Source organism: Salvia hispanica, chromosome 6 (genome assembly GCF_023119035.1).
Source record: "Salvia hispanica cultivar TCC Black 2014 chromosome 6, UniMelb_Shisp_WGS_1.0, whole genome shotgun sequence".
Lineage (NCBI taxonomy): Eukaryota > Viridiplantae > Streptophyta > Magnoliopsida > Lamiales > Lamiaceae > Salvia > Salvia hispanica.
Genome location: NC_062970.1, coordinates 11588327 through 11603077, shown reverse-complemented (window position 1 = coordinate 11603077; position 14751 = coordinate 11588327). Strand labels below are relative to the sequence as shown.

General features: G+C 36.7%; 1 protein-coding gene across 1 annotated transcript; it reads left to right on the top strand.

Annotated features, from left to right (window-relative positions):
• The first annotated feature begins 4659 nt into the window (after positions 1-4659).
• On the top strand, positions 4660-7432 carry LOC125194689 (protein DETOXIFICATION 53-like). Its single transcript, XM_048092932.1, has 4 exons — positions 4660-4738; positions 4845-5023; positions 6226-6235; positions 6306-7432. The coding sequence occupies exons 2-4, from the start codon at positions 4850-4852 to the stop codon at positions 7358-7360; spliced, it is 1239 nt and encodes a 412-aa protein (XP_047948889.1). The 5' UTR covers positions 4660-4738; positions 4845-4849; the 3' UTR covers positions 7361-7432.
• Positions 7433-14751: the final 7319 nt, after the last annotated feature.

The following is a 14751-nucleotide window of genomic DNA, read 5'->3' as shown; positions in this document are numbered from 1 at the left end:
TTATGTGGATATTTTTCATTCTCTAAAGAATTGTATGTGCTCCACTATAGATTTTCTGACCTATTCCCGTATTCAAATTCTAATTTTTGAGTGGATGAGCTTACCAAAAAAATAAAGGACATGATTTAAAAGGAGACAAAAATCTGACTTGGTGAAGGAGATACTCCCTCAATCCGTTATTAAATGTCTCATTTTTTCGTTTTCGTCCCTCTGTCGTTAAATGTCCCATTTTTTTTCATTTTCGTCCGTCTGCCAATAAATATCTCATTTCATTTTTACTATATTTGGTAAGTGGACCATACATTCCACTAAATTATTTGACTCGTATTTAATTAATTATAAAACCAATAGAAAAAAGTAGGTCCAAGATTCCAATAACTTTTTTTATCAACTTTATTTTATTCCAAGCTCCTCTTTAGGACATTATCAAACCAAACTCACCTGGGGCACGATTCAACATAATAGCAATCCTAGCACCACTAGATATTAATACCACTATCCAAAGTATCAGGATTATTGGGTTTTGAAAAACCTGCACCATTAAATCAAAGTAATGCATAATCAATAATATATGCTCTAAGCTAAATATATTGATTAAGACATGGTAGTTTATCAAGACCTCGTTGTTCAGTAAATAGCATAATGACTTGTCTTGCTGTTAGATGCGTTCAGTGCTATACCACACCAATGTCATCTTATTTCGTTAAGCCTTGGAAATATTCGGACTGACACTAAAACCTTTCATGATAGGTAGTCAAAGCCTATCTAGGTTGTAAAATATTGTTTTCCTTTGTTCAGACTGACCATGTTACCTTAAAGTGACGACGCCCGCAACCGGTCTACTAAACCAAAGACTTCAACTTGTTTTGTTTCTTATACATTTAAATATGCAAAACAATCATTAAATGTAAAAACATAACATCTTTATGATAAAATAATTTGTTTTATTCCTTGAAAAATAAAATAAGAGTCTTTACAATATCTTATCACTCAAAAGGTGATTTAAAGTATACAAAACTCTAACACAAGATGCATAGTAGACTTTAAAATAGAAACATGTTAATGATCCATCCTATGAAAAGGACGTCAGTTGAAAAGGTAAAAACTTAATAAGGTAGATATCTTCTACCAACATAAGCAAAATTTAGCACGATACAGATGAACATATGAACGTGAGAGAACTCAAATTAGTGAAGATATGAACCTAAGGAGTGTGGTGGAGTGGCATGAGACTTGTCCATCCTTAACTAAATAGTCGGGGGATCGATTTTTGCCTTTGGGTATGGAGTAGCTTTAAATCCTTGGGCCATCTGTACAACCCATTGGGATGGGAAAAGTGTTTTAAAATATATTCTAGGTCTATTCATAATGATGGTTCAAGTCTGAATAGGAAAAGGTCCATCTGTGTGTCCCAGCGAGTTGTTGGGTTTAACATAGTGTCGAACTCAGCAAGTCGCTGGTGGTCTCTAGAGACGTCATAAGGTTTCCAGCGAGTTGTTGGGTTCAACGTGGTGGCAAACTCGGTGACTCGTTGACTTCCAGCAGTACTTTATTTTCGATTCCAAACTCTTCGTTTTCAATTTTGCACGTCTTTACGACCCTTTACTTACACATCATTCATCACATTTGAGTTTTATTTCCGGACTGAAATAATTTTAAATTGAGTATAGCTTCATCTTAAATGTGACAATAAGCAACACAAAACAATACTCCAATTTAATTAATTGAAAATATCCCAAAACTTAAGTCTTGCTCATCCTCGAAAAAATATACAATGAAGCACAAAACAAAGTCTTGGAAAGTTCGACAAACTCACACAGATTATCTTGCTCGGGGGCAAGCAAGACCCTTTCTATTTATGAATTGGTTACTCGATTTATTGCTCTATTACACATCTAAAGTAGTAGACATCTCTGTAATTCATATTGTCTGTTTAATGTATGAATTGCAATATAAATTAAATAGGAAATTGATATATTCTGATTGTTTTGATAAGAGTTTATTAATGGATAATTGGATGGTTGTAAAACAATAATTAATCTTTTAATTCTATGCTTCCAAATAATTTTAAGATTGTTGAATTAATTATAGTCTGAGAGTGGATCATAAACATGTATAGTGGTTGATCATGGGCATGCATCCCCTGCTGTAGAAGATTCGCAGCAAGGGTATTGTGCTCTCACAGCCATCATATTTATTTATAAAATAAAATATAATAATATTAATTTTAAAAAATATATATAATAGCAGTGAGAGCACATCACTCCTATTGTGGAGGAAGAACTGCAGGGGATCTATGCCTGTTGATAATTGATATAAATAAAACATAAAGATATACTCCCTCTGACCCATTAAAAATGCAACGTTTTCCTTTTTTGATTATCCCATTAAAAATGAAACGTTTCCTAAAATGGAAATAACTCTATCTCTACTTTTTCATCTCTCTTACTTTACTCTCTCTTCATTCACTCACAAAACAACACTACATAAAATCCCGTGCCGATTTCTAAATGTTGCATTTTAAGTGGGACGGAGAGAGTATATTTTTTTTAATATAGTAGTTGTGAGAACACATCACCCCTGTTGTGGAGGAAGCACAGCCGAAGATCCATGCCCGTTGATAATTGTGAACTTATGTCGTGTCCCTTTTAGCTATGATTAAACCGAGTTGATATACATCCCATCTTCATTCATAAATTGTTAGGAGCAACACTTGCTTCCTTCGTGTATATCCAACTTTTAATTAGTCTTATTTCGTTTGTGATTTGATTTGGTTTATTGAAATCATTTACTCCCTCTGTTCCGGATAATTCTTTTTATTTTGACTGGACACGGATTTTAAGAAATGTAATGAAAAGTGAGTTGAAAAGGTTAGTGGAATGTGAGTTCTACTTTTATATATTAGTTTTATAATAAAATGTGAGTAGAAATGAGTTAGTGGAATATGAGGTCCATTACCAAAAATGGTAAAAAAGTAAAATGAGATAAATTATGTGGGACAGACCGAAATGGAAAAATGAGACAAATTATCCGGGACAGAGGGAGTACTTACAAAATTATCTAATTCCCCTATAAAAATAAAGATACTTTCCTTTTTCATCTGTTCCATAAAAATATCTTATTTCTATTTATAAAAGGTTCTCCAAACTTATTAATCATACACATCAATTTATTTATAACTTATACCACTAGAGCCCACCATTAAGCACTAATAATAATAACGTGAGTCTTACTATTCACTAACATTATTTAAACTACTATTTTCTTCATCTATCTGGCTTTACCAAGTATGCATTAATTTCATACCGTCCTAAATGTCCTTTTTTTTGGGATGGAGGGAGTATGACGCTTTTAAATGAACATTATTTTCTCTCTATTGATCGACACTCAAAATACTACGCCGGCACTGTATCCTTGCATATCATTATAATATTAGAGTTATGGGTAGTGATACTCATATATTGTACAAATTTCAAACTTTTCAACACAATATCAACACAATGTAAAATTTTAAGATTTTGATGTTAACACAATTTCAATAGAATGTCAATACAATATCAACACAATGTTAACAAAGTGTCAACCGATGCCACTGTGTTGATATTTTCTGTTGCTATTATTTTGTAATATGTTGATATTTTTTAACGATCGAAATTATAATTTGGAGTTTGTACAATATTTAGAGTTTGCATTTAATTACATTCTTTAGAGTTATTTTATTAAATTATAAGTAATGAAATCCAAAGATTTAGGGAATTAGATTAATAAAAAAAGAGGTATACATTATATAATTGCTCTTCTTGATAAAATTTTATTACTATTGACATGTAAATTTTATTAATGGTTGTATATTATCACCAAAATATAAACTACTATTTTTCTGTTAAACCCTTTCTCTCTATATATAAATATATAATACTCCATTATTGTGCAAATTATTATAAATATTACCCTAAATAAATAAGTTAATGAAGTCGTACGGTCAATGTCTTTTAATTTCTATAGCACTTTTGTCGACCTATATTTTGTCTGGCATTAGAGCACTGTATTGAGAGAGAACTTGGAAGAAGAGTGGCAAGCCTATGCCTCCAACTATTGCCATCCAGCTACCTAGCTATATAAAATTATTTGATTTCACTCTTTTCAAATACAAGCGTGGAAGAATAAAAAATCATTTATTTTCTATTATAATTAAAATTCGCAATCATGCCCATTCAAGGCCTGCTAAGTGTACGCACACACACACATATATATTTGTGAAATAATTAATATAATTGACAAAATATTAAAATCAAACTCAATCTAATAAATAGACTTAATACATATAATTATATGCAAAATTAATCACGTCTTCGTATAGCAATGTAAAACATTTCGAGTTGGATGAAAAATATAGTTGTGATTTGGTGGATAAAAGAAATCAGAAAAGGAAACAAAACAAAATTATAAATAAATAGCAATAATAAAAGGACTTCAATATTTGATTATATACCAACAGCAAATTCGTAAAGAGAAACGTCTAAAGAAATCTCAATCCCATCTGGAAATGAAGGAATAGAAAAGCAAAAAAGAAATACTAAGAAATTAAATGATCTCTCACATCTCTCTATATATACTACTGAGTTAACATGCATTTCAATATGCCCATGGTAATGTCTCAATGCATTCATTCCTTTTCAGTTCTCTCAAGCAGAGTGATATCTACCCAAGATAGGACACAAATTTCGCAGAAATTAAGGTTGGCTTAATTTATACAAATGTTTAATTTAATAGTAATTGTTTGTAGTATATATTATCTTCTGCTCCCTACTTTTTTTGTTCCTTCATTTCTTCCTTTTCTGCAGTAGTCATGTGCAAAATGAGTGAATCTCGAGAACTCGAGCTTCCCGAATTCAATGACGGCGGTGGAAATGGAGATGGCGGCGAGATCAAATTCGACGAAATCGGCAATGAAGCAACAACGACTAGAGAATCCAGAAATTCATCGTTTTGCTGTTTCTTTCTTAGAGTGCCTTTGAATGAGGTAATTTTAATTTTGAATTTATGTTGCATGAATTAACAACACATTTTCTAATTCATTTAAACTTTCACCATTTTCAGTTTGAAGCGATTGAAACTTTATTTCCCAATGTGTGAATCAACGAGTGAGAAGTTTGTAATTCAATTTCTCATTCATGGATAACATCGAAAGTCGTTTTTCATTTTCTTCTTTTTACTCCGTCTCATAATTCGTTTTATCACTATTCGTTGTCGAATTTCATTGATGTCATATACGTGACATATACTGATGAAATGAAATGCAAAAGTCTTGTTCTAGTTTTTGAATTTATTCAGGTGTGTAGTAATTAAACATTGTTTTATGATCAAATAAGATTTAAAAAACGATAATAAAATAAGATTTAAAAAATAAATCAGTCTACCCTTTTAAGGCACACACATACATATATTTATATATATGTCCCATCTTAAAATTTGAGCGGGACAGAAAGTTATGGGTCTAATAATGTCGTCTTTGTGTAATTAAACTAAATCAAATCTTGTTGGTGTTAACGTGAATGAGTCAATTGCTCCTGTCCATGTGTGTATCTGCAGACAAACTATGCAGTTGACATATATTTATACACAACTTTATCTCTAAGAATATTTTACTCTATTTTCAAAGCTTAGTTAAATACTATCTATTGTAGTCCATAATTTTTTACTTTTGTATATTTATAAATATAAATAATTTGTAAGAGCAACTCCCGTGACTTGCACCAAAATGTCGTAATTTAAACTTGATATAAATTAAATTATAATAAAATCCATATCAAATCCACCAATAGGAATATTCCTAGAACAGTCCAAATTAGTGTATTTTTAATTACCAATTTTGTTTGGTCTCTTCTTAAATTTATAGTACTATCTATTTAGTTACGGATATTGTTAATTCTTGTGAGCTTATTCTGTATATATAAATTAACTTTGGACATGCATGCGCCTAATTGCAAACAGTTCCATGCATATACTATAAAACAATAATTCTAGGAAGATTAGATGTAATGCAGTTCCAATAGTGTGTGTATATATAATGCTGAACCATATTATTTTACTTTCGAACAAGACAACGAAAAAGGTACTACAAAATTGGGGGCAGAAAAACCTAATGAGTTGATAAGCTGGAGAATGATCATGAATTAGCGTAGTTAATTGTGTTCATGTGGTATATTCGCATTGGACTTTTAGGCACGTGATGGTAATTAGCAACTCACATGCCCATGATGATGACATGGCACTTTCCCAAACACACTTTTTCAAATTTGTAGACCGCGCCATTACAAAGATCGCCAAGAATTACCTCATCTTCTCCCTTCCCGAGCTCCTCACCCACGCGAACCTCATTCCACTCAGAACTTTCCTCAGGACTCAGGGCTTGAACTCCCCCATCACCCTCATTGCCACCTGTGTTTCCGTCATCCATCTCCCAGTCACCTATTTCCTCGTCACCTATCTGAACATGAGGGTGAAGGGGATCGCCCTCGCCTCGTTCATCTACTCCCTCAACATGAACCTTGGCCTTTGCATCTACCTTTTCTTCTCAAAGGCCGCCATAAAGCCGTGGAGGGGGGCCAGTCTGGCCTCCCTCTTCCACGGCTGGCGGCCTCTGCTCAGCCTGGCACTACCCAGCGTGTGCCAGGTCTGTTTAGAGTGGTGGTGGTACGAGATTATTTTATTCCTGAGTGGACTGATGGAGAATCCTGAGTCCTGCGTGGCCGCGATGGGCATTTTGATACAAACAACGGGGACGGTCTACGTGATCCCGTTCTCGTTGAGCCTCAGCATCTCCCAGCGCGTGGGGCACGAGCTGGGGGCGGCTCAGCCGGCGCGTGCGCAGCTAGCGGCGATGATAGGGATCGCGATGGCGGCGGTGTATGGTGTGTCGGCGTTTGGGGCGAGCGTAGCGTTGAGGAGGAGGTGGGGGATGCTGTACACGGCGGAGCCAGAGGTGCTAGAGTTGATAGCGGCGGTGCTGCCGATACTGGGGCTGGCGGAGGTGGGGAATGCGCCGCAAACGGCTGCGTGCGGGGCGCTGACGGGATCGGCGAGGCCGAAGGTGGGGGTGTGGATAAACATAGCGGCGTTCTACCTGGTGGGGCTGCCGTGCTCGGCCGTGCTGGCGTTCGAGATGAAGAAGGGGTTTCGGGGGCTGTGGATGGGGCTGGTGGCGGCCCAGGGGGCTTGTATGGCGCTCATGCTTTACAATGTGGCTTTGACGGATTGGAAGCATGAGACGAAGAGGGCTGAGGAGCTCACTATGGCCGCGGTGGAGGATTCTGCTGGGGCTAATTTAGTTGACGGAGGAGGAGGAGGAGGCGCGTGACATCAAATTTTCACATTGAGTGTAAATGTTTTGGACATACTTTTATTTTCAGGGATTTTATTTTTATTTTTATTTTTGCTGGGAAAGGTATTGAGGAAAGAGAAATAGGACAATTAAGAAACTTAGTTCATAAGTTGATATGCTTCATTTATTTTTATTTGATTATTCATAATTGCTTTGAGCTAGCTAGTGTTTATTTATTTTTATTCCTTTCAGCTTTTATTTCTTTATATTATATTTTCAAATTAGAAAGATGAAGTCCAAGTCAAAAAAAACAGCTTGAGTTTTATAAAGTGAAAGTGTTTTTAACTTTTAATTCATATCACTGGCAGGGAAATCCACTTGATTGTAGTGCATGGAAAATGTCTGTACAAAAGTAATTGATACTCCAAATCCATTCCTTATCGATAGAGATAATTTTTTTCCTCACGAAAACTAAAATGGGGTATTAAGTGAATAATGAATAAAATAATGAATAAAATAAGAAATGAAAAGAAAATAAAGTAAGAAAGATAATTATTTTATCAAAAATTATTTAAATATAAAAAATAACTTAATTAATATAAAACGGAGAGAGTACTAGCTAGGAATTTACTAAAAATGATGGGACTACTTAAAAATTGTTAAATGAATCTCCTTCATATTGGAAGATTTTGAGTAAATTGCAGATTATTTTAATGCAGTAATACGTTCAATGCAAAAAAATTAATAAATATTCACATTTACGTTAATTATATACTCCCTGTGTCCGCATATAGAAGGCAGACTCATTATTAATATAAATGGTAAAGAGACCTTACATTCCACTAACTCACTCAACTCGCATATCATTTAAAACTAATATATATAAATGGGACATTCCATCCACTTTTCTTAACATTTCTTAAAATTCATGCCGAAATGAAATGGGAGTCCTATTTGCAGACGCATGGAGTATCTCTGACTTGACGATGTTTGATAATTATATGTCTAAATTTTTAATGCAAATACAAAGTTCTTACTGTTTTCACAGTCAAAAAGACGAAAAACCAAACCTATTTTCTACGTGTGCGAAAAACTTTCTATAGCACACCCATTAAGTGGTTTTTAGTCCAATAATTAGTAATCTCCCGTCTCATCATATGTGACGCATTTCTTTTGGACACAGATTTTAATATTTAATGGTTAAATGAATATATAATAAAGTAAGAGTGAAAAAAATAGAGAGAAAAATTAGGAGAGATGATAAAGTAAGAGAGATAGAATGTTTTCTTTTTGCTATTAATGGAAATGTGTCACTTATAATGAGACGACCCAAAAAAAAAATACGTCACACTTATAGTGGGACGGAGGGAGTAGTTTCGTAAAACTTTTTATGGCATACACATTAAGTGGTTTTTTATCGATTAATTAGTAGTTTCGTCAAAATTAACAGTCAAACCTGTTCTGGTATTTAATTAGTAATGCACTATTTTTTAGCACTAAATAAACCTGCAAGTATACAGAATATATATAGTATAGCTAAACGTCAGTACCGGATATCGAACACGGGGAAGACGAACACAAAGTGTCTACCTTCTACTAAGACTCAATTACTATTTGGAAAACCGAAAGATTTTGGAAACTTTTGAAAACAGAAAACAATAGAAAGCAAATAACAACTAGATGCAAATAAAATACGGAGATAAACGATAGAGATAAGGGGAATTCCAGGGATGTGCGTTCACAGTTATGGTTATACAAATTCCATACTACAATACCCTAGCACAATTATTACTTTCATAGGACGAGTCACCTCGCTTATGCTCATGCGATGCAAACGTTGATTATAAGATTAGGGTTGTCAATCCTAACACGTAACTCCATTAAGCTCCTAAGACCCTTGAAAAGTCCTCACTCTCAATTAAAAATGTCGTTTTAAGGGAAGCTAACTGTAGCGTCTACTAAGTAGATCTAACTCGCTAGAACTCTCTCACAGTTATGAAGCAAGTTATATTAAATCATGCAAGATTGTGTCACTCAATCATGCAGCATCAGAATTACTTAGGGAAGAAACAAAGTAAAAACAAAACGGATATTAAATAGAAAACTGGAATTGTATAACCAAAGTCGTTACTAACACATCCCTAGAGTCCTATGAGTTTAGTTACCCATAATGGAATAAGCTAAACACATAGATTGAAGGGAAGACAATTTGAACAAAAAACTAAAGCAAATAAAACCCGTAGGTTGAATCCTTGTCGTTCTTGATATTCTTGAAATCCTTCTTCAACTCCTTGCACAATGACGTACTCTAGCTTTTAGTCTCTGGGAATTATTTTGCAAAAAGAAGCTCTCATTTTGATGAAGCTTAAGGTCCTATTTATAGGGGAAAGTCAATCCTCATTATAGAAGGAAAAGATCTTCAAAATATGATAAATCTTGGAGCAGATCTAGGGCGAATCAGATTAGCCGCCTTTCTCCAGCGGGCCGCCGCACCGTGGCCGGCGGTCGCCACGTTGGGGTCCAGAGACTCTGTCCTATCGGCGGCGGACCGCCGGATGACTTCCGGCGGTCGCCGGCCGAGACTCGATTCCAAGCGTGAGTTTTCGAGGTGGGCCGGTGCATAACTCCCGGCGGTCGCCGTACAACTTTGCGGCGGTCGCCGGTCACCGTCCGGACTCTAGATTTCCAGACTTTGCGTTTTGACTCCCTTTTTTGGCTCAAATATGCACATTTCTCACAAAACACGTCAAAATACCAAAATAGATAAAATATGCAAATAATCGACATGTAAAGTGACTTTGACATAAAAAAACGGATCAAAAAATGGCCTTAAAACCGTGCAAAATCCGAGCGTATCAACTCCCCCAAAATTACATTTTTGTTTGTCCTCGAACAAAATAATAAAGACACAAGAATAGACGCACGGAATGCACAAGGACTAGACGTCATAATTGCCTCAAGAGATGAAAGAATAAATTAAACATGTATTAACGCAATCAAATCAAGCAAGGCTTATTAATTAGTGCACTTTCATTACTAACTCGTGGAACACCTTGAATTCAAGCACTCACATGACGCAAACTTCCAAAGATGGGAAGTGTTCTCTCACTCTCAAAGTGTATAAAGATAATGTGTATATAAGCACTCAAATCATGCATCATGTAAAGTTTACCATAGGCTTGCTCAAAGTCTAATCCCTCCTCTACTCGATGTGATTAAGCATCAAAAGTCCGAAAGGTCTTTATCTTTGGTTGTAATGTAGGCTCTTTGGTAGGTGGAGAATATTTGGCTAAAAAGTAACTCAAAATTAAAATATCCCAAGTAGAGTTAAAGTGACTCCACTTTTCTAAAATCCAAGACACTTTCAACACTTTATTTTCTCCTTCAACTCACTTTCCAATCCCTTGATTTTTTTTTCACAACCTTTCACGCTTTTTCTTTTTTTTTTTCTTTTCTTTCTTTTTCATAAGCATCCTTTCTAGAATCAAGCACATATTTTTAATTTTTCTATTTCACAACTTGCACTTTCTTTACATTAAGCACACTACTTTTATAATTTCCTCCTTATCTCTCCAATTCCTTTACAAAAGAAGATAACAAAAGCTAACTAACCCAAGGAATTGTCCCCATTATTTTGCCTTCCAAAGAATAGGCTAAAAGACTCAAAATGGACTCCGATGGGAAAATTTTTGAAATTTTGAGAGGGTCGAAAATTTGAAAATAAAAGTAGGCTAGAAAAGATGGTCAATCATCCTCCTAAATCAACTTAAACACTATGTAAACTTAGGCAAAACTAAGAGCAAGTTCTAGAAACAAATACATGAATGCAGATAAATCACACAAGAAAGAAATTAAGGCTCAAATCCTCACAAGGTATAAGCATGATTCAAAGCGAACAAGCAATTCACTAATTATGCACCTTTTAACCAAACCATCAAATCAAGACGTCAATCCATACTTAAACATAGATAGAATGTAATATCATTGGCAACTCGGTCTAAAGTGCGTCCCTAAGCATGCGTGATTATAAGTTCTTCATGTTAAGCTCATGACATGGATTCAAGAAAACATTTTTTAGAGCACAAAATTCACCTACGGGGTTTTGAAAAAGAAAAGCAAAAACATAAAACAAAAAGAAAAACCTAAAACAAAAGCCTAACCCTAAAACAAAAACCTAAACTCACGGTCCACCACTTCATCCCCCCAAACTTATTTACAACAAAGTGTTAAATAAGTTTGTAGAGTCGGTAGGGGCGTGAGTGAACTACTAAAAAGAAAACATACCGTGAAAAGTTTTGTGTAGAGGTTGGACGGAGTGAAAAATTGCAGTGGAAACTGTGCCCAGGTGGCAGTCCGTCGCGGCCTGGTCGGCGGTCGCCGCACATCGTCAGATTGTTCCAGGGAGCAGGTGGCGGACCGCCGCTGCACATGCGGCGGTCGACACGTAGAGGTCAGAACCTGCGAAAAAAAATTTAAAGCAAAAAATTAAACCAAAACCAAAAATACTTAAGAATTTAAACAAAAATTGTCAAAAATGGTTGGGTTGTCTCCCAACAAGCGCTTGTTTTCTGTCTTTAGCTTGACGTTCTTTGAAGTTCATGAGTTATCCCCCATCGTGAGGATTCCTTTGAGATGCCTTTGTACGAACAATCTTAGTCTCTGCCACCGCGAATGGAACCAACTTGTTGAGAACTTTCTCCCACCATTTGAATTTTCCATTCGAGGTTTTGATCATGTAGATTTCGAGGTCATCTTGAGGTGGAGTCTTCTTTCTCTTCTTTCTCTTGGGCTTTTCCTGCAAGGTAAGCTTAGTATGATTAGGCTCGCCCTTTTTAGGAGCTTGAGGTAAAGTGTTAACAATGAAAATAATAGGGTTAGAAAGATCTTCCCCTCCAAATGGATCATAAGGCTTAGATAAATTGGTCATCACGACTGCCCTGCATTCACGACCCATCTTTGCTTGTTGCGCCTCTTCATACTTTAGCATTTCACTCTCAATTTTGTAGATAGAGAGACTAAAGTTATCACTTATGGTGATCTCACCTCGATCTACATCAATTAGAGCTTTGCATGTGGCTAGAAAATCTCTGCCTAAGATTAGAGGTACATTCTTGTCTACTTTCATATCAAGAATAATGAAGTCGACAAGAAAGATGAAATCGGCTACCTTCACCAAGACATCCTCAATCATACCCACCGTTTTGATGGCCGTGTTGTCAGCCAACCTTATGGTCACATCTGAGGTCTTAAGTGGCCCGATGTTGAGCCTTTCATAGTACTTCAGTGGCATGATGTTGATGCTTGCTCCCAAATCACAGAGGGCCTTTTCTACTTTCCCCTGCCCAATCGCGCACCTTATGATGAACTGACCGGGATCTCGTTGCTTCACGGCCCACTCCCTTGGAATGATTTTGCTGTAGTGATGAGGCAACTTAAGGTCGGCTTTGGTAAGCTTCTTCTTTTTTTATCACCGTCTCTCTAAGTAGTTTGGCGTACCTAGGAATTTCCTGCAACGAGTCAACGAGAGGGATGTTAGTATGAAATTTACAGAACATATTCATGAAATGTTGAAATTGTTCTTCAAGCTTGAACTGTTTTCTCTGCTGGAAGGGGAGTACAATCACATTGTGCCGCACGAGTTCCTTCTTGGCAAGTGCTTCTGCCTCTTCAGTGGCGGCCCGCTGCGCGGTGTACGGCGGTCCGCCAGGCGTCGGGCAGGATCCAAACTGTGCCCCAGTGGCGGCCCGCTGCAAAGTGTGTGGCGGTCCGCTAGGTGTCGGACAGTCCGCTAGGTGTCGGACAGTCCCCAAAACTCGTTCCGGAGTTGCTGGCTTCATCCTTGTTGATACCGACAACCTTGGCAACAGCCTTGCCTTTATCCTCCACTGTCTTCTTTTGGAATTGATCCATTTGTAACTTAATAATGGACATAGTGGAGGCAACAGTTTTTAACCCACTTTCAAGCTTGGTCAGTCTTTCCTCTACAACTCCCATCTTCGTCTCATTGTTCTTTCTATCCTCAAGCATTAGCTCCAAAATATTTTGGATGCCGACTTCATATTTATCTTCCCTGGTAGGTGACTTCACTCCTTTCTCCTTGCCTAGATTGAACCCTGCATGAGATTGGATAAAATTATGATTATTAGCATGAGATACATGTGGATGTGGGTGATTTCCATTATAATTATTAAAATTACCATCCCTCTGATTAGGGCGATAATTATTTTTATAAAGCCTGTTGGGATCACCCCCATTTTGGACATATTTGACATCTTTGATGACATTCCCCTCTTTGCCTGGAGCTTCTAATTTTTCAAGTCTTGAGATGTCTCATTCCCACATGGCCTCTTCACTGAATCTAGCCCTTCAGCTTTGTGCTTCTCTTTGGACCAACTCCGGCTATTGGTAGCTAATTCCTCTATCACCTCCATAGCAGCAACTCCTCCTTTCCTCAAGAATCCCCCATTCGCCCCTGAATCCAACAAACTAGAGATTTTTTTATTAAACCCATTATAAAGGATTCCTACCTGATGGTCTATTCCAAAACCATGGTTCGGGTATTTGCAGAAAAGGGCTTTGAAACGTGCGAGAGCTCATATAGAGGCTCATTGGATCCTTGCACGAATTGAAAGATCTCACACTTAAGCTTTAGGATGGTGCCGGACGGGTAGTACTTGTCGAGGAAGAGGACCACTAGATCCTTCCAATTTGTGGTTTTATCTGCAGGCAGACAATCATACCATTCTTTAGCAGCATCTGTTAAGGAAAAGGGAAAAAGTCTGACCCTCACAATATCATCATCAACACCATTGATCTTAATTGTATTAGCTATTTCCACGAACGTGGTGAGATGTCGATTTGCGTCCTTTTTGTCTCTTCCTGCGAAGGCATTTTGTTCAACCTTATTGATTAAGGGTGTCCTCAACTTGAAGTTGTTGGCCTCTATCTGCGGACCTGCAAGAATGTCCATAATGTTACCATGACTAAACATATTCAAGACTGGAACTACCTCCCTTGCTCGTTTTTCTTTTTCAGTCTTTGCCCGAGCTCTCTCTGCTCGCATCTCTTCCACCTCCTTTTGGAGTGCGACGATAAGATCGTGGTTGGTATGCTCCCCCATCTTATTTTCTCCACAAAACACGCAAGTATGCACAACTTGTAGAAACTACTAAAAAGAAGAAAAATAAAAGAAAATAAAAAAGAAAATGATAAGGCTCGTTTCATGCATTGGTTTTGGATTAAAATTATGTGCATTTGGGCGCTAATCTGTGTTTATGAGTTCAGGTGCGTAGTAAATCTGTCGGACCTAGGAGTTGCTGTTACCTGACCAGGCAGATGCAAAAGAGATGAAATTGAAGTAAAAATTAGAAGTCGTCGTTCGGACCTGGGAGAATTAAAAGTTGGCGACAGGAGCAAAATGGAGCATG